Source organism: Falco biarmicus, chromosome Z (assembly GCF_023638135.1).
Source record: "Falco biarmicus isolate bFalBia1 chromosome Z, bFalBia1.pri, whole genome shotgun sequence".
Taxonomy (NCBI): Eukaryota; Metazoa; Chordata; class Aves; order Falconiformes; family Falconidae; genus Falco; species Falco biarmicus.
This window is the reverse complement of record NC_079311.1, coordinates 1,117,970-1,140,030: the sequence shown is the minus strand read 5'-3', so window position 1 is coordinate 1,140,030 and position 22,061 is coordinate 1,117,970. Positions and strand designations below refer to the sequence as shown.

Here is a 22,061-nt window from a genome sequence, read left to right as displayed (position 1 = left end):
TTAATATCAAGTATTTATATATAAATTGATTCTTACATTAGTAAATCATTATTCCATTAGTTTGCTCTTTTGTTCGTGTAACAGGCACATAGCTTGTTATAGAAAGGCTAACATCAGCCACAAATAGCCATCCTACGAAAAGCATGCATACTGTATTCATAAAAGAACACGCTTTTTTCCTTAAATTCATGTCCAAATCCAGAATTTGAGGAATGCCTGTTGTAAAATATTTTCCGGTATCTCCCAGCCACACACTTTCACCTTCAAGTATTACTGGCACAGCAATACCTTCAAGGTACCGCAAACCAAATCATGTTTGGTCAAGGATACATCTTAAGAAAACTCAGGGTGGTTTGTTGGTTTTTTTTTTCCACAGCAGAAGGGATAAAATTCCAATTTTTGTGACGAATTGTTCTGATAAAATACCCAGCTACTAACGCTTTTTAAAAGACAATAGGTCTTACACTCCTTTACACAAGTTAAACTTATTTTAAAATATATACATATGCAAAATCCCTGTTCTTCAGAGAAGGACACCCGTTACCTGAGCAGGCATCTCCTTTGCCAATGACGCATGTGGCTGGCTGAAAGCAAGCACAGACCTCTCAGGAATATCCCTGGCTGTGGCTTTTCATACAATTAAAATATAAGCTGCTGCTTTTTGCAGAATGGGCAACAGAACCCAAGGACTTCGATGAAGGGACCAAGGCACTCTGGTGATAGAGGCAAGTTAAGTTACTTTGTACAAATTCTTTACTTAAAATTCCTTGCAAACAGAATGTTAAAGCAGAACAAAGATGAAAGTTTGTAATAACCAAATTATAGGAATTACAGAATAATTACTTAAAACTCCTTCTGCATCCATGTGAATCCTCTGTGGTACTATGTGTCACGTAGCAGCCTGAACGGACTATTTTAAATTTAATCACAAATACGGCATTGCTTGTGCAAGCACCACGCTGTAGATACAATGTTAATTCAGCGGTTTAGTCCCAAGCAGAAAAAAGTTAATTTATGTTCAGCCTTTTACAAAACATACTAAGATCTTAAACTGAACAGTGAGGTATTTTTCTTAGGATTATATACAGTCCAGTTTATTCTCAATTTTCTGAAATGCAGATGCATGCTCATCAACTGTAATTAATTCCTGTATTTTTTCCCTGAAGGCATCAGCTAGCAATTCTGAACATTTTCACAAACTGACACAGATGGCATGAGTTACAGCCTTCTCTCTCAAAAGCTAGTCCATTTTAAAATATAAACTTGACCTGTACATGCAATTTAAAAGCACAATAATGAGAACACCTTTTAAAAACACATTTTAATTCTGCTTGGGCAGATGCCCATTGAGATTATGAATTCACACATGCAATTTTTTTTCTGCTACAGCAATGAAAGGAATCACAATTAGGCAGTGAGAACAACAGCTATAATGACAAAAGCATCACTGTAAAATTCATGGGAACCAAGGTAAGTATAAGGATATTAAACAGCAACATACAATTGCTGCAAAAATTTAGATGTTCAAAATTCAGAAGATGATAGAGTACGATACTTTGAATTTTACTGGAAGCACAGTAAAAAAGTAATGCTTTATATTATTATGGGTTTTAATGAATTAGCTCTGCTGTGGCAGTCTAAGATGCTATCCTCAGCTGCTTATTGCACTGACCTGCCAGAAAATTACTGCTCCTGCATGAGGGAACACCTATGCCTAATGCCCCAGTGCAACTCGGAGTGACTACAGCGTGGAGTGGCTACGTTTTTCAGCCATGCTACTAAAAGGGTGAGAATAGAACAGTTACAGTAATTTGCAGTAAAGACGTATCAGAAGTAATTGTAGCTAGAAAGTAGTTAGATCTTACTTCACTACGAAGACATATGCCAAAACTCATCTAGCAAAGCCCTAGAAAAGAGGCCAAGAACCAAAGACTAATGCAACAGCCGGTGTGGATGTTGTCTAGCAACCCGTATTTTTCCATATAGGTTAGTGTAACATTGATAGATAAAAATCTTAGTAAAACTGACAGAAAATATATGAAGCTAATACACAGAAGATAAGCCTATGCATCAGGGAATCACACTGCATAGGCAAACAGATACTCTGGCAACAACAACAAAAAAGAACAACTAAATAATAAATGTCTGTGAGCATCAAAACACCACAACAAAAAACTGTTTTTCAATTAAGATTTCAAGACATGGAATCGTTTCATGGTAGAAAATGGTTTCTAATTAACAGAAAACTTACGGAAAACTTGTTTCCTTAAAAAATTATCCAAACACTTCCTAAACTCTTTTATTAGTAGTTTTATCCTTATTAAAAGAAAAACTCTCTGAAAATTGAAAGAAATCTGAACTCATGCAAAAGAAATTTTAGAACATTGAAATCCATGGGAAAGCTCCGCAGACTCTTGGATACAATGCAGGATGCCGTTCATAATAATATAATAGGTTTTCCCTAACCTTTAAAAAACAATAAAACCCCAAACCAGTCCAAACATTTTTAATTTCCCACTGCTGTAATTTCTGGTTTTTATTAAAGAATAGGAAGGACAAGGCCATTTCATCACCGAACTATTAAATGAGTTATCAAGACTTTCTGTGTAATTCCCTAGCTGTGTCTTTTTAATCACCAGTAACACAAAAGCCTGACGGTGGGCTGCAGGAGCGGAGGTTTATGTAAACCTGCCCCTGCACAAGGGGACATGGAAGGTTCAAACACGGCTTCCTGGGGCTGCTGCAGAAAAGACAGCACATGCCAGGTGCTGCAATCAAAATTCTTCAGTATCCAAACAAAGCACAATAAAAATCACAAGTGAAAGCTTTACAGTGCTCAGACTCAAACATTTAACAGGGTTTAACAGCGCAAAGTCTGTAGTAACATTAGCAAACGGCCCAATACAGACAGCTGGCTGGTAAGTAAAACATAAAAAGCTTTAATCTGAAGGTTTTAATAGAAGAAAAATACTCTGGGTTTTTTTGCAGAGTAGGCCAAAACTGAGTAGTTCTTCAAATGAATGCTGGTGACGGAGATGCGAAGAATCGCTTTTAAAAAATGTGTCTCTGGGGGCACTTTCTTCAATTCCACAGCACGTTTAAACAATACAAACCTCAGAAAATCAGGGGCTGTTTTGCTTCCATCAGTATACATGTTACTGCAGGATTACTGAGTAATTATGCAGGACTAATGATGTCAACTCTCTACTGTAACATTATTTTATCTATTTAGTAAGTTCCATCAAATTCACAGAAAAATACAAAGCTTGAACACCATCTGGAGTAAATTAAGAGATGTTTTATTAATCAATTAACTCACCTGGACATCACAAAAAATACCTAATTCCACTAAAGATTTTTCACGTAACAAGGACAATTAAGTCCAAAAAACTGTCTGAAAGATTTCAACAAACATGAAGCAACACTGACAGAGAAAATTATTCCATTCCACAGTTCAGTACAAGGAATCGATCCCTGCCAGAAAGTGAAAAAACCCACCCAGACAGAAGCAGCTAGAGTAACATCAACATGCCACAGATCTGTTTCCAACAGAGTAACTAACTGGCTTTTATCTCACCTTTATTATCTTACTGCCAGCCCCACAGCTAACACACCTTATTTTAGGACAGCATTTGTATGAACACTGACATGAAAACAGAGAAACAAATTCAAATTAATTTTATTTATGTGCAACTCAGACCAGACGGGCATAAACAACTCCACAGGGAAGAGATCCACGGGTAAAAAATATAGACAGAAATTCAGGCATATAGGATAATCCACACAGAATAATCAAATTCACCATACAGTCAAACTCTTCTGTCACTGCAAGAATGCTTCATGGAATTCCTTTCTAGTCTTTTGTTTAATCTAGTTTTACATATCTTGTTACCTTAACTGATTTTTCTGTTAATCCAGATCATGTCTTCTTTTATCTCAATATCCCTGTCTACTCATATCCATGCATATTACTCATATGTGGTATTTCTTCCATACCGTCTGCACCCTTAAAAATACTTCTGGCTATTGCTGATGGTTTTTATGTAATAGTTTAACCAGTTTTAACAAATCTTAATACTTCAGGTTGGAATTTCTAAGTGGGGGAAAAGGTTTCTAAAGAACAGAAAAGTTTGTCAGTGTGGATGCAAAAAGGCCTCCTAGCCAACTAACTGAAAGACAAAGTCCCTTTAACCAATAAATGTAACTGCCTGCAAGAAGGAGGTGAAAAAAGTAGTCCATCCTAATCCTAAACGTTTATATAAACTGTGGAATGAAAGGACAACATGATACTTGTCTTTAAATCTATTAGAAATAAATGTATGGCTAGAAAGTATTGCTGCTTCTCAATAACCAGCAATACTTTGAAAAAAACCCCAGACTAAGCCTAGAACTAGTAAAGTGTGCAGTAAGAAAAAACTCAATGCTCTTTAATGGCACCTTTCATGCAATAAATGAACACGGCTACAGCTATGTGTCATCAAGCTATTTCCTTTATGGCCCTCAAAAGGAAATTCTGTTATGAGACACCTGCCCAAGTCATTCTGGATAATGCAGCTATGATGCATTTGATTCCAAAAGCTGCCTGATGTCCCCTAAGTGCTTCCCGTTCAATGGTATTCCCCAGAAAATAAAAACCTCTGAGCTATACCATTTCCTACTAGTCCATTTTATGTACTACAGAGACAAAACAATGTCTGTAACTCCGGTTTAATTGAAGCTTTGGTCATTCATACATCCTGTTCTCCCTGAAGGGGAGTCAGGGGCAACGGTCTTCATCCAGGAAAGGACACCACATGATCAGAGCTGCTAGCACACCTGCTCATGCCATAGCTCCTGAACCTGTTTTAGTCAAAATGATCTGGCTTAGAAAAGGGTCTCTCAAGTGTTTAAAATATTTTCCATAGTTATTATGATCAGGTAGGAAACAGTTAATCTCTCTTCCTCCCACGGTATAGCAAAGTATGCATGCAAAGCTCAAAGAAACGGATGCTATAAAGGATTGAGAAGTTACATCTGTTCAGATCAGATCATGTTGTCACAGTGAACTGAAAAATAAATAATTGCTCTCAATTAATTAAAAGGAATCACGCTGCCAAATTTGACCTTGTGTGTAATTAAATTCAGTACTTTGTTTAACAACTGCAAGTACAACTAGACAGTTTTCTTCCTTATTTGGAAAAATATTTCCTAATTTTATCCAAGTATATCTTAGTAAGTAACAAAAATGATGAAAGCTCTACCCCTCAGTAATGTAAAACAATTAATAGGTAAATCTGGCAAAGGAGCTGTAGGTAACCAGGAAGCTTGAATTTTAATGACTGCATGAAATCACCATATTTCAAGATTCAGGATTAATAAATATAATATAATTATAATGAATAAATATAACTTTTCTATCACAGTTGTACTAACGCGATGTAAGAACCAAAAATTGCTGTAATTTAACACTTTAGTACTAACAGCCTGTCCAGCATTGTGTAAAATGCCAAAGTTAACACAATTCCTGTGGGAAACATGTGAAAGGAATAGGAAGAGGAGGGCAAGAAGATGACAGGGTAATGACTCTTCATGGAATCAGCTTTCATTTAGAAATCAGAATCTCCTGTCATTGCAAAAAACAGCCTGTAATGTTTGGCAGAAGGCAACAACACATAGCTTGTGTCTCAGTCTGCATAGATTTCAGTGTATGTGTTAAGGGATGCAGAAGCAAACGAGGCAAAAAAAGCTTAAAATGAAGTAAGTTAGACACATCCTGCAGGTGTAAGGAGGGTTGCAATGGTTTTAGTTTTTCTCAGAGGGAAGTTCAACTTCTGAAAATTTGTGAAGTTGTATTCTGAGAGTTAAAAAGACACATAAACCAGAGGAATGCAGAAAATAACTGTGCTATCACAGAAATGTACAGTTTTTGCTGTAAGCACTAATCGCTGTGCAGCTATTTCATTCTTGGAGCCTCTGGCTTTCAGAAAGCCTGCAACAGAATATTTTAACGTAACTCCTGTTATACTTAAAACTTAGTTTCAAGGTCTTGAAAGAACCACCAGCACTTCTCTCTTACAAAACACTATAGGTCTTATGATGCTGTGTGCACTTCACTGCAATCCATCTTTGTGCTCTATGTAGAGGACAGGATTATTCTTCATTCTAGGGCTTCTGCTTGCCCCAGCGCCTCCCGCAGTGCAGCTGTAACTCCAGCTTGCAGTGATGACATCTGAATGTATGTTCCGTACTGTATCATATATAGTTTTCTCATTAAGTATATGAGTTACACTGTACTGTAACTCCAACTCAGCCTTCTCACAATCCAAGGAGTATGTTGCTGATGGCTCAGAAAGCATGGAGGCAAGCCATGGGCGGAATGCACAGTTGCCACATTACAGAGGAATCGATTAGTATTAATTCAGTAAAAATAACTATTCTTTCTCCCTGGAACGTGTAGCATCACAGATCCCACTCTTCACAGCTAGCAAACAGAATCTTCTGTTGACTAGGAGTAAGAACATTATCAATTGCAATGGCAGTAAAAATGGAGCGTACCAAGACGAGCTACAAAATAATCCCTTTGGGACCTGCCTAGTTCCATACTCACAGTTCCGACTCTTCTTCCCCCCTGTAAAATCAAGAACAGGCTTTACTAGACATTGAGTGTCCCACAGACCTTGGCCTACACAAAAGCAATAAGCAGCAAATTGCCTTGGTCCGCAGCTATCAGCTGGGGCCACTCTGCCCTTTATGTGCTTGCAGGGAAGAACCACAGGATCACAGAATGGTTCGGGCTGGAAGGGACCTTAAATTAGATGATCTAGTTCCAACCCCTACTAGAATATTTAGGTAATGTGAGTAGCCTTTACTACACCCTAGTGGGTGAAGGAGATGGAACATACATATGAGTAACGAACTATTAAGAAGGCATTGCATTTTTGTTTGAGAAGCCTTTCAATGAAGTGTTACACAGTAACTCCTCCAAAAACCACAGATGCTTTCTATACAATCCTTTTGGTAAGGGAAGTGCATTTCTCTGAACAAGAAGGTCAGACATTGCTTGCTTTGTATTTACAATTCTACTCCTATGGCTTTTTTGAATTCAGAATTCTGTGGCTCCAAAATGTCATAATAAACCCTACTTTTATCAAAGTTTTCTCGGATGTAAAGCAAATCTTCTACAGAATACACATCTTCCTTTCCTGTCCAAACAGTGAGGCTGTATCTATATCAAAAGGAGGAGAAAAAAAAGGAGAGAGAAAAGAGAAAAAAAAGAGTATGTTATTATCATAAAATGAAAAATGCAAGACAGAAAGACATTGCACTAATAAGATCCTAAAAATATTCAGGACTGTGGTGTCTTAATTTTAGGAATGTAATTAAATATCAAAAACTTAATCTCCTTTAGATTTCAAAGTTAAGCAACCACAATCTGTGAACTATGGGAATTAACAATGTTATACGTCCCTGCCTTCTTCACCCCTCTACATCCAGGCAAGTCATCACCCTGCATTTGTGCTCCAACTGACAGCACTGAGTCTCTCCAATCTTGTGATCACAGTGACTTCAAATTACTGGGAAAAGCAACTGCTGTATCAAAATGCTACCTCAGAAACAGGCATGCTCAAACACATCCTAGCTTGCACCCAGGGCTCACGGAATGCTTGGTACAGATATACCTGCTGAAGAATATAACTAATAGTCTTTAATTAAACATTTGATACATGCAAACTACACTTTGCAGAGGTCTATTTCTGTGCCACTTCCCCCCCCCCCCCCCCTTATGGAGTTAAGTCACATAATTTGGCTCCAGTCAAACTTCAAGTTCTGGCTCCTAAAGCTAAACTTGCTAGAAATTCCAAAGAAAATTCCTAAGGAGGACTGCAAAACTTTTTTCAGGTGGACAATCCTGCACCACCCAGAACAATTTATCTGTAGCCTGGTCCTTGTGTGAACTTTTGTGCCAAATCTAGCAAAGAGTAAAATAAAAAACTTGGGCAGATATCCAGCAAAGAAACAAGCATTTAAAGTTTGACAGAGTAGGAGTTACAAGCAGAGAGCATCAGAACAGAAAATATGAGGAAATCTCATATTCATGGTTTTTCACCTGATATATACCAATGCCATCTGATTAACTGAATGCTGTATGTATTTTCTGTACTGTATCACATACACTATTCTCATTAATCGCACAGACTTTATTTAAAAAAAAAACACTCAAAAATTTCAAAGTATCATTTAAAGTTAAAAGCATTACCCTCCACAATCTCCACATGACAAATACTTCATTTTTGCCTTTTTAAATTAAAACTGTATTAATCTAAAATACAACTAAATCCTAATTTACGTGTATGTCTGTAAAACTGGCTCAGGAATTTCTGTCCTCTGATCAGGCCACTAAAGAAAAACTCAGAATTTTATGCTGAGGTAAAAGAGAAAACCCTAATATTTCAGTGGGAATAATGCTTGTATCCAGTGAGGATATTATCTGAGAATGGGACACTTCACAAGACATATTCTTAACATAACAATATTTTGAAATTAATTTCCCAGTTTAAAATGTTTAATTCTAACTTGTCTCTTGATTCTGCACTGTAAGTGAGAATAACAGCACTTTATTTGTCTATGCTATTGTTTCTCATTACTTAGAAATCTTCCAGGCAGGTGACCTACTTAAATTTTCTGTCCTAGGCTTTGACATTGGTTGGTGCTTAAGGAACAACTTTATTAAAGTGTAGGTAGGCAGGGTGGGTGGAAAAGATGAGTAAATGATAGTATGTATGCATCCAGATTTATTCTCATTCTATCACATGTAAATAATTTTAAACATTAAATTGTTATGGGTTTGCATGGAGAATTCTTGAAAGAAAATACAAGTCAGTGTTTGGAAGCCACTGCATGTATTTCAAATACCTGAGCAAAATCAATTTGCTTTGTAGCAAACTCACTGACTTCCAATCTAAAAATCACCTCTGATGTTTTTAAGTGACATTACTACAGAAAATACAAATAATGAATATAAAAAAAAAAGTAGAGATAAAACGTAAGTATTTGAACTGAATTAATTCCAAATTGCAGCATCAAACTAGTCTATTTAACTATACTGGTCTTATGAAAGGTTTATAGTGGAACTGGATTACAAACCTACACAAGGTGTAAAATTACTTATTACAGGTAATGGAAGAGGCTTTTTCGAATTTTATTATTTTAAAGAAATTAATAGGGACCTATTTTATATGAGGAAACAATTTAAGAACTGAAAGAATTAAAGAGCTGAAAGGTTAAATGAATAGAAAAATATTTTCAACGTAATTGGGATAGGTATGTCCACATTAACGTGCTATATTTAATATAATCAAATACATGCCTTTATTATCAAGACAGCTGAAGGCAAAGGCCCTCAAACTTACCTATCTGACTGCTGGATTAACCAACGCAGCTCAGATATTGACTGTCGTACTAATGCCGCTCTTACAGGGAAAGTTACAGGCTGGGAAAGCGTACTGCATATCTGAGCCATTTCCTTCACCATCACCCAATCATAGCCTACAGTAAAGACCATGTGGTTAAGAAGAATTCTTCACAAATACAATCTCTACCTAATTAAAGACACAATGGTTTATAGAATGGTTAGGTTCTAAGACAAAACGAGAGCAAATATGAATTTTGTGAAAATCACATAATTCTAAAATGAAATCACCATGATTATAAATGAAAAATGTCCTTGTCCCAGAGGACAAAAGAAAAACTAACATGGAAAAATAACCTTCTTTTGAAAATATGTAATTCCGGTAACTAAAGTGTTATTTTACATACAGCTATAGAATGTGACACCTTTTAACGTCCAGGAAATTGTATCTTTGTCCTTTCTCTAAAATTTAAACACTGCTGCCACTGACTTCAAGACAGCCTAGTTTTAACTTGACAGTGAGCCATTAGAAACAAAGGATTATGAAAAATTTAGAAAAAAATTTGAATTAAGCCAGTAGGACTGAGTTATACACAAATGAAGCAGGTGAAATGTTTTGTGCTTAAAAATGCTACAATCAAATAATCTAACACGCTTGAGGTTCATGCCATTGAGATTTTTACAAGCACTGGAGCTATTTAAAATGGCATTTAATTGTTCTTTTATTTCTACATGCTATGAAAACCTTAATTTCAATAACAACAGCTGATAATTTTTTTCTCAATTACTCATGCAATGTAGTGACTGGAGAGACTAAAAAAGCACCAAAACTTAAAGAAAAGGTCTTGCTGGGCAAATGGCAACTTTCAGTTGAAACCAGTCAAATAAGCTGGTTTTCTCATGTCTTACAGTATACCCTTAATTAGTATCACTATGAACTGCAATTTAGAATAGAGATAAGGTTACATTTATTAAAAAAGGCTGCTCGGTACAGTATTTCCATTACATATTTCCAGCAACTGTTTACTGCACTGAAAATACCTTGCAGAAAGTACCATACAATTCAGTAAAATTGCTGCGTAACATACAACAAAATCCTCACAACACGATGCTAAATCTTTCTAATGATCAATTAGCAATTGGAGCAGTGTATAATTCTGCTGTTGTGGTAACAGACGATATTGATGGGGACTATGCTACTGCACACAAATGCATGTGCCCTGGAGTAAAACACCCTAACAAAGCAGCTATGAGAATCACGAGAGGAAGCCTGTGAAAAGTACCCTAAAATAATGGCCAGCTGGAAAATTAATTGCAAAAAAATCCATTATTCCACAGAAATGAAATGTTAAAATCAGTGTTTTCCTGCAAAAACACACTGATAGGGTTTTAAATTTCCAGCTGACCGATTTTTCTTTGGGAAACATGCCAGAATACCTACTAAGAAACCAGTCCTCCTAGGATTTATGCAAAAGACTATGTGGAACAGGGCTTAAGCCACCTATACCCTGGAATTCCTCAGTTTGTGAGAATGAGTTGAAGAACAAAACAGTTTAACAAAAATACCAGATTTTTAAACAGTTCTGTTGCAACTCAAACACTGAACTAATTGCTACGTAAGACATTATCAAACATGTATCAACAAAGAAAATAATTCTTCTTTCATTTATGACTATTTTCAAACTGAGAAGATGGCATATAGCTTATTTTTGATCAATTAGGGAATGAAGAAAATAGACTATTGCAGTGTAAACACTAAATTTTCTGTCTTTACCTTTATTGTGTTTATCTGGGTGCCAGCCAGTTGTCCATCCCAGCGATAAGGTTACATCTGGGAAATATGAAGTGACAGTGTTGAGGAACTCTTTTGCATCCACTACAGCATCATTCCCGTTAGGACCTGGTAGGATGTCTGCATTGATCCAAACAGGTCGTTTCAAATGCTGCTTCACATGTTTAAGAAGTTCCAAGGAAGGCCGTACAGCTTCTAGGCTGTAACAATAATACATGGGTGAGATGAAACACCTCACTTGGACCAAGGACAGGAAATTTACAGCACATCTATAGATGCATATGTTAATGACACTGTCCCTGTAAGCCAGAGAGTAAATGCTGAGGACCCTTTCTGCCATCAGGTGACTCTCGCTGCTAGTAAAGTACTGTCTCTTGTCTCCCTGCTGCCCAAGATGAACTGCTTCATGGCTCTGAGGGCTCCTCTACCTTGCAACCTGTTAAGACTTGGATGCTATTGAACGCTTGCGAACAATTTTAATGAAGGAAGCCACTGCAGGCTCTAACATTTTTGTTTAGATTAGACCACTGGGCTGACAGCCACAAATACCGTGATGAATTTGAATATATTTATTCTGCTTAGATATATCCCTGAAGTTTATATACTGTCCACAGGGGTAAAAATAATCTGTCCCAACCTTAACAGCACTTTAAGTGGTAAGGCTTTTATTGCTATTTCAGATCCAGTTAACAGACTGAAAGTTACCTTTGCATCTGTGCAAGATGACGCACCCACACGAGGAGAATAAAAAGCCCCAAACTGAGCATTTTCAGCAACGAACAGAGGGAAAGGGCACCCATCCGAACATTTTATCACCGGTAGTAGCTGTTCCCATAGCTTTAAAGTGTGGCATAGTAGCGTCAGCATGAAGCCTGCTCATCAGACGTTCATCCTACAGCTAATTGTTAAACATGAAAGTATTGTCACTTGAGCAACCAGTGCAGCACCACTTGTAAGCATCTAACTAAATATCTGAAGTCACATATTCTCATTTGTCTCTCAAATCAAAAGAAAAAGTGTTAACTGGAAAGCAAACAATAACATTCATACTATCCTACCAAAACAGCAGTATTGTGGAAGGAAAGGAAATGTGGAATAACGGAAAAAAGGAATGAATGCCAAGAAAATACATATTTTTCTCTCACAGCGAAATTGATATACTTTGTATATCAATCAGGAATTTACAATTATTATTGGTCAGAGTTGTGATTTCCTAATAGCAAGGACCTGGGTTTTCTCCTACAAGTTGTGAAAACCTCTGAATATGCCACCTTCTAGCTTTTCCTCAAAATCTTGCAGTGACCTTATACAATGCTCAGCCAACACAGAATTATTCAAGCTGTTCTGCAGCATTAGTTTCCCTGTTCAACATCCTAAACTGGTCTCTCTGTGAGTCACAGCAGCACCAGTGAGACAAAGGGGGAGAGAAGGCACTGTGAAGAGCAAGGAGAGGATCACAACCGCTCCAGCTTATAACAAATATAAACTACAAGCTACATGCTGCACAGATGCCTGTTTCAGCAACACAGATGGGTACCTGCTGCCCTATCTTCCCAATTCCTAGCTGCCTACCTCCAGACTCTTACACCAGTTCTGATGCTTGCCTTAGCAGCAGTGTGTGAGTTCAGTGAAGTGGTAAACAGCTATTCTCAGCGTTTTGTAGGAATGGTTCTGTACCAAGTTATTCCCTAGCCTAGCTCATGATGACGTCAGATGAATTATACCAGGATGTGCAGCCCAAAATGGGAATGGCAGCTACATACTGTATTAGGTTAGCTCTAAAGCCAAAAACTGTCCCCTGAAATGCCTGTCTTTTTTCCTGTTAAGTCATTTTGTACATTTTAACTTTCATATTGTTCAGAAAGCTGCATAGTGGCTGGCAGGAATTGCAGTCAAAACTTCCAGTCAGTATTAGCTCAAATGTTCTTAAAGAAGAGCTAGTGACGGCTTGAGTTAACACCGTTGGCCTAAGTTTCTCTAACACAGTCCAAGGCCAAAACAGCTCACATTTTCCCACACACAAGGGATTGTCAAAGTGGAATGCCTTCCGTTTTACTACAAAGTACAAGCTAATGTAAAAAGAAAAAAGTCTAAAGCAGCATCTCTTGAAATAATAATAAAAAAAACCAACAGCAGTACTTTTTTATTGCACAGTGTTTGGAAAATTCAAATGTACTGCTGACTCCGTGTTGAATGACTGGCATTTCTCAAGTGGGACTCTGAAAACCTTTTGCAGAATACATTTATTCCTGTAGATAAAGCCAGCAGGAAATATGATTACGTGGTCAATCAAGCTGAAAGGTAGAAATATAAAAGCATATGCTTTTAAGTGCTATTGAAATAATCCTCAAAACTTCAGCAATGGTATCCAGAGAAACAGTGTCCAAAAGAACACCGAATTCTGTATCACTCATTTGATTGTATCTGCACTGCATCCATGTATTTTTTTAAATGCTTTTATATAATTAGGCTTCTATAATGCAACAATGGATATTTTAAAAGATTTTAAATCATGGCACTTGGCTAAAAATTCTTTACAGAAAAATAAGACGTGAATGTTTTAGAATTAATTTAAACAATAATTAAAAAAACCCAACAACACAACAAAAAACCCCACCCTGACCCAATAAACAAACACAAACACCTATTTTCTTGTCCTTTCCCTTCTCTGTCTAGGCAGACACTTACAGATTCTGTAATAATAAAAGGATTTAGGGTGTCCACATTGTTTGTGTCTTCTTGAACATTCACATGAAAACTGACTGCACTGAACAGAACCACAGGTACAAATCCTATTTTACAACTACCTACCATTTTTTTCCACTTCTACAGCATACTTGCGAGCTTTTCACAAGCTCCTTGAGAGACACTTTCGTTCCCCTTCCACAGTGGAGAATGAAACCAAGAAAGCTGGAGGCCAGAGCGAGAGACCCATGTGCTACCAGGCAGAAAGACCCAGGGGCCTCAGCCCCATCTGCAGCCTGCGAGCCACTGTCTGACTTCCCAGTCAGAAGGTTCTCTTTCCCAATTTCTCTGCGCAAGCACAAAACTGAAAAGATCTTTCTGGATAGATGCTATCATTTCTGTTTTCCCTTTGCTCTGCAAAAAATGTTGCTCAATAGCAACTTGGTAACTAATTCACAGAATACGAAATCTTGATTTTCAGTTCAAAACACCTCTAAAGCTTTTATTCTTGCAATGCATTTAGCAATGCTGATCACGTTTCCTCATTTTCTGGTCAGCAAGGAATGTGATACACTAAATTGCACGGTAAGAAAGTGTGTGGTCTGCTGATGCCGAAAAACAGCTAGCGCTACTGTTAATTAGCAAGAATGCAAGCCGTATAAAAATACCTCTTAAAATCCAACTTGATGCCTTTATTGGTGTTGACAATCTCTTGTAGCCATTCCTGCAGCGTGATGTCACTGTCTGTTTCTGGCGGATGAGCCATGATAGGGTCTCTGCTTCCTCCCTTGGCACCACGAAGAAGAACATCTGCTTCTATCATGTGAACATCACCTGCTGGTTTAACAAACAAACACTCCAACAGCAGCAAACCCCCCCCAGTTTCAGTATCTGCTCAAGAGTAACAATTACAGGGCAAGTCTAGAACTTCTGCACTGGACTGGGCGCACAAAGATCACCCCCTGTAAGCTGCTGCTATCTGCAAAGCAACAGAGTCTTATTCCTCTAGGTATTTTAGTCACGAAACTGTTTAGAAATCCAGAGGCATGTGAAAATGGATTTTTGCAAATGCATTTGACCAAGTAACCCCATTTCCTCCCTCCCTGAGGAACAGCAAAAATGAATATCCAAAGCTTGAATCCGCTCTTGCTGAATTTCAGACCTTTTCCTCCTAAAACAGGGTTCCAGACAGAAGATTTTAACACTGGCAGTGACCGAGTACTCCCCTTGTCTCATTCTCAAGCCTGACGGACCCACCTCAGCCAAAACGTCAAGAAAAAGTCAGTCAGCCAGCAAAACCTGCCAGGAAAGTGGCAGAAACGGCAGGAAAAACACAAGAGTGAGTGGGAATCTTAGGGACGCCACAAGCTCCTGAAGACATGAGAGGCATCCGAGAGTCTGTGTGGAGCTACCAGCTTTGCAGAGAATTCAACACATACTGCGACTCAGACTAGAAGAATAATAGCAAAGATAGTCACTCAGTCAAGAGAAAGCAGATTGCATACAAAAGCACATAAATAAATCATGTCTTTCCCCAACAGTCACGTAAGTTAGAGTAATATTCGTTGAAATATAGCGCTCCAAATTCAGTCACCTTCAGCGGGCGGGCGGGCGGAGAGGAGGCAGCAGGGCTGCCCTGTAAAACGCGGGACACGCCACGCGGTGTCACAGCACCACCGGGCCTCGGGCCACCCGCAGGCCCTAGGAGACGACCCACGGCCAGAAGTGCCTGGGCACCCCCGACGGGTCCGGAGGCCGGGCCGGGTCCCGCCCGGGGCTCAGCCAGCCCGGCGTGCCGCCCCGCCGAACCGCACGGCAGGCCCCGGCCGCCTCCCCGGGCCCAAGCGGCGGCGGCAGGGGGAAGGGAGACCCGCCGAGACCGGAGCGCGGCGCCAACGCGAGCCGGCCGCGGGGCTCCCCCGGCCGCAGGGCCGGCCTGCCGGCTGGGACCCGAGGCCTCGGCTGACGCCCGGCCTGACCCGAGCGAGGCCCCGCCGGCCTGGGCGCCGGCAGCCGTTCCGTTCGCCCGGCCGAAGGGTGCCGGCCCGGCGGCTCGCAGGCGGCCGGGCCCCGTCCCCGGCGGCTCCCACTTACTTCGCGCGGCCTCCCCGGCTCGGGCCTTGCTGTTCGCGGCGTGGAACCACCCGACGGCCGCCCCGTCTCTCGCGCCGACGCGCTGCGGCCTCGCGAAGTGATCCACCGCCGCCTCGCTCCAGGCGCCTGCCCCGGGGACGTGGCCTCAGCACCGCCGCTCGGCGGCCCCGGCCCCGCGGGCCGCTCCCCGCCGCCCGGCTCTTACCCTGCGCCTCGTCCGCCATCGCCTCGGCGGCGCGGGGGACACCGCCCCGCCTGCCGAGGCGCCGCCCGGCTGCGCCGAGCCCCGCCGCCGCGCTGGGCCCCCGCGGGCGCGGCCAGTGCTTCCGCAGGAAGCGGAACCGGTCCCCGCCGGGGAGGGGCGGCAGGCTGGAGCCGGAGCCCGGCAGCCGCCCAGGCGCCGTCCCGCCTTTGAGGAGCTTCGCCGGCGGTTACCCGCAGGGAGCCGCCACCGGCCGGCCGCAGCCGGGGCACAGACCTGGGCCGCCCCCCGCGCCCGCTGCTCCGTCTCCGCCGTGCGGGCAGGCGGGGGCGCGTCCCGCCGGCGCTGCGGGGCTGCCGCAGCCAGCCGAACCCCGCGGCCGCACCCCCCCAGGGCAAGACCCGCAACCGGAACCGGCCATTGAAAGCAGAGGTGACAGCAGAGCAGGACAGCTTAAGTTACACGTTGTTTTTGATACAAAGCCAGAAAATATCCCCTTTTAACATCCAGAAGGCATTAGCGTTTTAATACTCGTTACAGAACTGTGCCAGCATCTCTACTGAAAACAATATGCACCTTGTACATACTTCAGTTTGGATTCTGTTCTCGACCGTTGCCTGACAGTTACCAGAGCCCTGCTGCGGTGCACCCAACCCTCAGTACAAATCGCATACATTGCCAATACCTAAATAGATCTTAATGACCCGGTATCAAAAATACTACCGTGCAAGAACCTCATGTTTACCAAAAAACCGTCGATAAAAAATTTGAAAAAAAAAATATAATCAATGCATTCATGAAAATTCACACTTAATACATTGGTTCTCCCTGAAAGTAGAGGTGGCTACCAAGAAGTGCCAAAAGCAGCAGACTGGAGCAGAAAAGATACTGCAGAACCTGGTCTGATGTACAGCTACATGTAGATTGCCTCAGGGATAATCTGGTTCTTTGTTTAACCCTCGAGAGGTCAAACTGCATCAGGACTTCAAAAACAGTAAGGAAAAAGTTGCAGTTATTTATAAAAATAGCATCTGTTTAAGTTAGGTAAGTAAGAAAGAAATCAGTTACTCTAGAAAAGAAATTAACTCTGGGCATGTGTTCCTGAAGCACCAGTGGAATATCCTAATGCTAAGCATTTCCAAGTCTTCACAAACAAGTAAAATTCTTCCTCGTGCCAGTCATAAACAAGTGCCAGAAGGCATGCACTTGTATTTTGCAGCGACACGGGAAGCCTGCTGTCAGCTATACAGGATCTCGCATTTGAATCTCAAATGGCAAGAAAAAGTTTTGTGCCCCAGCTTCTGCCCCAGTGTTTTGCTCATCTGCACACGGAAAACACATGCTGCAGAGATCAGATCTAACCGCAGGCGATGTTTCGTAATGCATTTAACCAAGGCTGAGAGGAAAGATAGTATGGCTTACAGTCACACCACTACATGCAGTAAATGCTATGAGTGTGTAAAGAGATCACAGAACCTGCCCTCTTTGGCACCTGTATTAAGTGTCAACTTCCAGAACTTCAGGAAACAAGATAAACTGCACAAACTCTTCTGTGGTAAAGAAACCAGAGAGAATTTGAGGGCTTTGAAAAACAGCCTGAAAACCTACTAAAACCTAACCGGTTTAGAAACCTTAACACTTTTAGTGTTTGTAGCTTTGTAACTTTGGTGTTCAGATCTAGCAAATCAGTATGTTGCCTGTAATCAGCCTCATCAATACAGGTGTTCTATGATGAAAAATATTAATTCCATTTTCAACGGCAGACTGGTAGGATCTGACATTCCACTGTGGATCACAGGAATCAAAGCATTGTCTAAGTCGTTCAGATAGTTTGGTGGAAGAAGGTGGCCTCCAGATCCAGCCAAGTACTCAACCTACAAGGAAAACATACAAAAGCTGGTATTAACACCTTCTGTTTGAACAAGACAACACAAGTGCAGTACCTCTGTAAGAGTATTTCAGTTAGCACCAAGTGACAAACTTTAACATTCAGACACGGGCAACTGGATAGGTTTTGAGGTCAGTCATGACCAATTCAGGCTTGCCACCGAGAGGCATGCAACACTCTCCTGGGTTTTCAGGGCCACACGTCCTCTGCATCCCAGACTGCTTCAGTCTGATGTCCAGAGGAGTGATCCCATCATATCCTGGCATCACAGTTACCGTTAAATTAATTTCAAAAGATATTACTGAAAAGTAGATTTTCAGGACTGTATTTTCAGCTTCTCTCAAGAAACATAAGGCAGTAACAAAGAACTCCTGGAGAGGCAAAGAACTGAACTGTTTGACAGTTTTGTAATCTTCCTAGAAGCATCACGTGCTAGGGAGCCTTGCCTTCCCCCTCTTCCATCCTCACCTAGGCAGACCTGTCCTTTCCTGCTGTACAGACTTCTGTGCAAACATCCCTTCCTGAACATCTGGGAGCAAAACCAGCAGAAAACTGCCTACTTTTGAGAAAAGCATCAGAAAATTGGCTCCATGCTTCTCTAAACTGACTCACCTTGGAGGCATATGAGTGCCAGAGAGACTGAAAACTAGGCAAGGACTGATGGCTTACTGCAAGCAGCTAGCTATTAGGGCATTTGGGGCAGAGTAAGACTGCAAGCAGCTAGCTATTAGGGCATTTGGGGCAGAGTAAGGAGACTTTTAAGACAAACTAGTCATTAAGACAGCTGCTTCACAAAATTTCATTCTCAGCCTGCATCTGGGCTAGGGCAAAAAACTCAAAAACATTCAGAAAGAGATCCAAGATCTCTCAAATATCCAAGGATATTTCAGCTGAAATGGAGTGTCTGCAACAAAAGTCAACAGATTACCGTATCTGAGTCAATGGCAACCCGCAGGCCTATCTTAGTCATCCCATTATTTTTCAAGGTTTTAAGGTGTGGGCAAAGAGCAGTACTGCAGGCAAGAGCAATCTCTTCAGCAAACTGATGAGGAGGAACAGGACTGGATAGTTCATGGTTCTTCAGAAAATAGTATACCTGAAATTACGGAAAGGATAAGGACAGTCAGCAGCCTGGTTCTATGAGTAAAGAAGGAGAAGAGTAATTCAATAGACATATAATGCAGAGCAGAGCAAGCTATAGTGCTTGTTTGCTGGCAAAGTGTTCTTGTCTTTCATCTATTCAATCAAACCACTGAAGTGACCAGGGGAGCACCTACCTGTCTCTAGAGCTGTCAATGCCAACAGACTTTTTAGTTTTTTGCAGAGGAGAAAAATGAAAAGTACGTAAACTTACCAAAGACCTATGCGGAATGTTCTGCCTATCAGAATGGGTTATACATCAGGTTAGTTAGTTTCTTTAGTAGTATCGTTTAGCATGAGCATTTTACCACCTAACTATTCTAAAAAGTAGCAAAAAGGCTCAAGAACAATGTAATATACTAACTTGGGTACACTTCATAACCTTCCCCTCTTTTTCGAAGTCTCTGCCTTGTATTACTTTTTCACTCCAAGTTCCTTCCATTGATTTTCCATCGACTGGGCTTAAAATTCTATGGAAGACAGCAGTACAGTTAATAACTGAAACAACATTTTATCATTCAGATTATTACTTCATACCAGTTATTCAATGTTTAGTCATCCTTAAAGGCTATTGAAGCAGCTTTACCACAAAATGTAATACAGGTCTTGTATCATGGAAATACTGATGCTACAAAAAAGAAAAATCCAAAATAGGGAACTAACAACACTGCATAAACACCTGATCTTACAGGTTTAAGAAGATATAGACCATCTTTGGTAAAGCCACTGTTTGTTTGAATTGGTCAGAGAAGCCACAGAAAAAGGCCAACTCATGGCCTGAGAAACAACTTGACATGAGGCAAGCCTGGAATTAGCGATGCGTAATTAAAGTTTGAAGCCACATAAACAAGCATTCAAATCTCATCCAATACAGATGTCTTGCATCTCCTTTTGCTTTTTTGAACACTGGCACTCCAAGCAGTGACTGGCCAAGGGCCAGTAGTAGGCAAGTACTTCCGAGCCCCTCCCTCACAAGGAAGCTTAAAGGGATTAACTGCATCCTCACACAAACTGGTTGCTGATTTGATAGAGGACTTTCAAAGGAAATGGAGGGTCCACTTGCTTTTCCAGTCAACCTCCCGAACAGAGACAAGGATTTTAAGTTTTGGTGAACCAAAAGCAAAATTGTTCCATTAGTGACATCTAGAGGACTGCAGGTAGTTTACCATTCTATCCCCTTTTGGGTTTTAGTATTAAGTGCCTTCTTTCAATAGAAATATCTTAATATCAAGAAATTAAAGGTGGATATTTGAAAGTTGGGAACAAAATTTCTCTCAGATGTTTTGCTTTGTTAATACATTTACCCTTTGTTTGTTTTTTCTTCATTTTCTACCCAGCAAATATCTACATATTCTTTTATGTCTCCTGCATCCGTTTTGCCACAAGTTATTTTAAAGTCCTTCTTGTCTCGCAATGCCTGACGTAGGCTTTCCATCGTTTCTGGCGTTATTTGTACCATTAGTCCATCTAGAAGAAAACCAGTTAAGATTCCAACTTTTCTACAGAAAGAGTAGCACAGCTTTTTAGTAGAAACTTGGCTTAAATTCTAGTGGGACCAACCCTCTCCTACAGCTTGTTACTAAATGCACATTCACATGGACTCCATTCCCCAATTATAGCATTAAATGTTATGTGAAAGAGGAAGTAATGAAAAACTTTCTGGTCAACAGAACTAATAGCAAAAGGTCAATCTAAGACTAATCTCACAAGTTTTTTGCATTTCTGCGTCAATATATGTATTTCATCAATAGGGCAATGAAAATTGTCCTAGCTATAGGCGACTGTACAGGAAAGACTTGCATGGACTAAAGCAAGTAGGTAAACTAACGTGTTCTTTCTACAGCATTTGTCTGCAGTAGGTTTTCTACAAAGGGAAAAATCCTGAAAAGGAAAAGTTTCACTTACTGAGAAATAAACATCTTATGCAAGACTGCTGCTTTTTTCATTTTTCCCCTTCCCCGCCCCCCCCCCCCCCAAAAAACCCCAACAAAACCCCAAACTCTTACAAGGAAACCACACAGGAGAAAATTCTCACCTTCAACTATACTGCATTTAGCTAAAAATCCTGAAGATGTTTTTAAGGCTCCATTAAACACCACAAAACTTGCACCTGTAACTATAAAACGTAGGAAGAAAGTGAGTACCCACTTCATATCACTCACGTTTGTCATTACTAATGTTTAACTTGCATTCCTTTTTAAAAAGACAGGCAAAAAAGGTACTTCTACACTGAAACTGCTAACTGAAATCCCTTACTGACAGGACACCACACTCTGTAAGGAAAGAAGAATTTTTCCTAGTCAGACCTTGGCAAAACAGACCAGCTTTGTTGATTTATTCTGTAAGCGCATACAGCATCCTTCTAAGATATCAGCAGTGAGCCAACACAGGCAAGCCAGAAAAAGCTCTGTATACAAAGAGGAGACATGGTTGAAGAAACAGTGGTGCAGGTTTTTGCTTGGTCTGCTGGTTGGTTGGCGTTTGGTTCTTTCTGTCCTTTAAAACAGACAGGCTACTTGGCTTGTAAATTTAGTTTATTTACAGAAGATATTCCTTAAGTTTAGCTCATTTTCAGCAGTACTGAAAGCAACTGAAATAAAAGATGACACAAGTGAATTCCCATGCTATGGACCTTCGCATTCACATGTTAGTTGCACCTCTCTCTTAGGTACCTGTCTCCACTCCTCTCTGTAAAGGTGGTCATTACCAGTTTGCTAGGTGTTGTACAGAAAAACTCACTGTTACCTCCATGTTACTTCCATGCACTCAGTTATGGAGACTATTTGTTTACTTACGTAAAATACAGCACACAATTCATGCTAATATTAAATTTAGATTTTGAATTACGTAAGGAGTCTCTGTCTGAAAGCGT

The 22,061-nt window shown here is 40.5% G+C and overlaps 2 protein-coding genes across 6 annotated transcripts in view; both read right to left on the bottom strand.

The window, feature by feature from the left end:
* Positions 1 to 3,661: 3,661 nt before the first annotated feature.
* On the bottom strand, positions 3,662 to 16,280 carry FAM151B (family with sequence similarity 151 member B). 3 transcript variants are annotated; one of them, XM_056324932.1, is made up of 6 exons: positions 16,165 to 16,280; positions 15,960 to 16,085; positions 14,534 to 14,702; positions 11,163 to 11,380; positions 9,390 to 9,525; positions 3,662 to 7,204 (listed from the first exon to the last, which is right to left on the bottom strand). In XM_056324932.1, the coding sequence occupies exons 1-6, from the start codon at positions 16,181 to 16,183 to the stop codon at positions 7,051 to 7,053; spliced, it is 822 nt and encodes a 273-aa protein (XP_056180907.1). In that variant the 5' UTR covers positions 16,184 to 16,280; the 3' UTR covers positions 3,662 to 7,050. The 3 variants fall into 3 exon arrangements, with proteins under 3 accessions (XP_056180907.1, XP_056180908.1, XP_056180909.1); XM_056324933.1 differs by having other exon boundaries at positions 14,534 to 14,699; XM_056324934.1 differs by having other exon boundaries at positions 14,534 to 14,681.
* A 334-nt stretch (positions 16,281 to 16,614) lies between these two features.
* ZFYVE16 (zinc finger FYVE-type containing 16) overlaps positions 16,615 to 22,061 on the bottom strand; it is a 33,958-nt gene continuing 28,511 nt past the window's right edge. For all 3 annotated transcript variants that reach the window (XM_056324173.1, XM_056324174.1, XM_056324175.1), the window contains exons 14-18: positions 21,225 to 21,305; positions 20,494 to 20,656; positions 19,554 to 19,659; positions 18,978 to 19,145; positions 16,615 to 18,035 (exon numbers count right to left, since the gene is read on the bottom strand). In XM_056324173.1, the coding sequence (XP_056180148.1) occupies positions 17,874 to 18,035; positions 18,978 to 19,145; positions 19,554 to 19,659; positions 20,494 to 20,656; positions 21,225 to 21,305 (680 nt within the window). In that variant the 3' untranslated portion in view covers positions 16,615 to 17,873. The remainder of the gene's footprint in view (positions 18,036 to 18,977; positions 19,146 to 19,553; positions 19,660 to 20,493; positions 20,657 to 21,224; positions 21,306 to 22,061) is intronic.

Excerpts from the sequence above, each read along its gene's own strand:
- FAM151B (XM_056324932.1), bottom strand. Across the intron at positions 11,381-14,533 it reads ATCAAGTTGGATTTTAAGAG|CCTAGAAGCTGTACGGCCTT; the intron begins GTATTTTTATAC and ends TTATTGTTACAG. Across the intron at positions 7,205-9,389 it reads TTAATCCAGCAGTCAGATAG|ATACAGCCTCACTGTTTGGA; the intron begins GTAAGTTTGAGG and ends CTTTTGATATAG.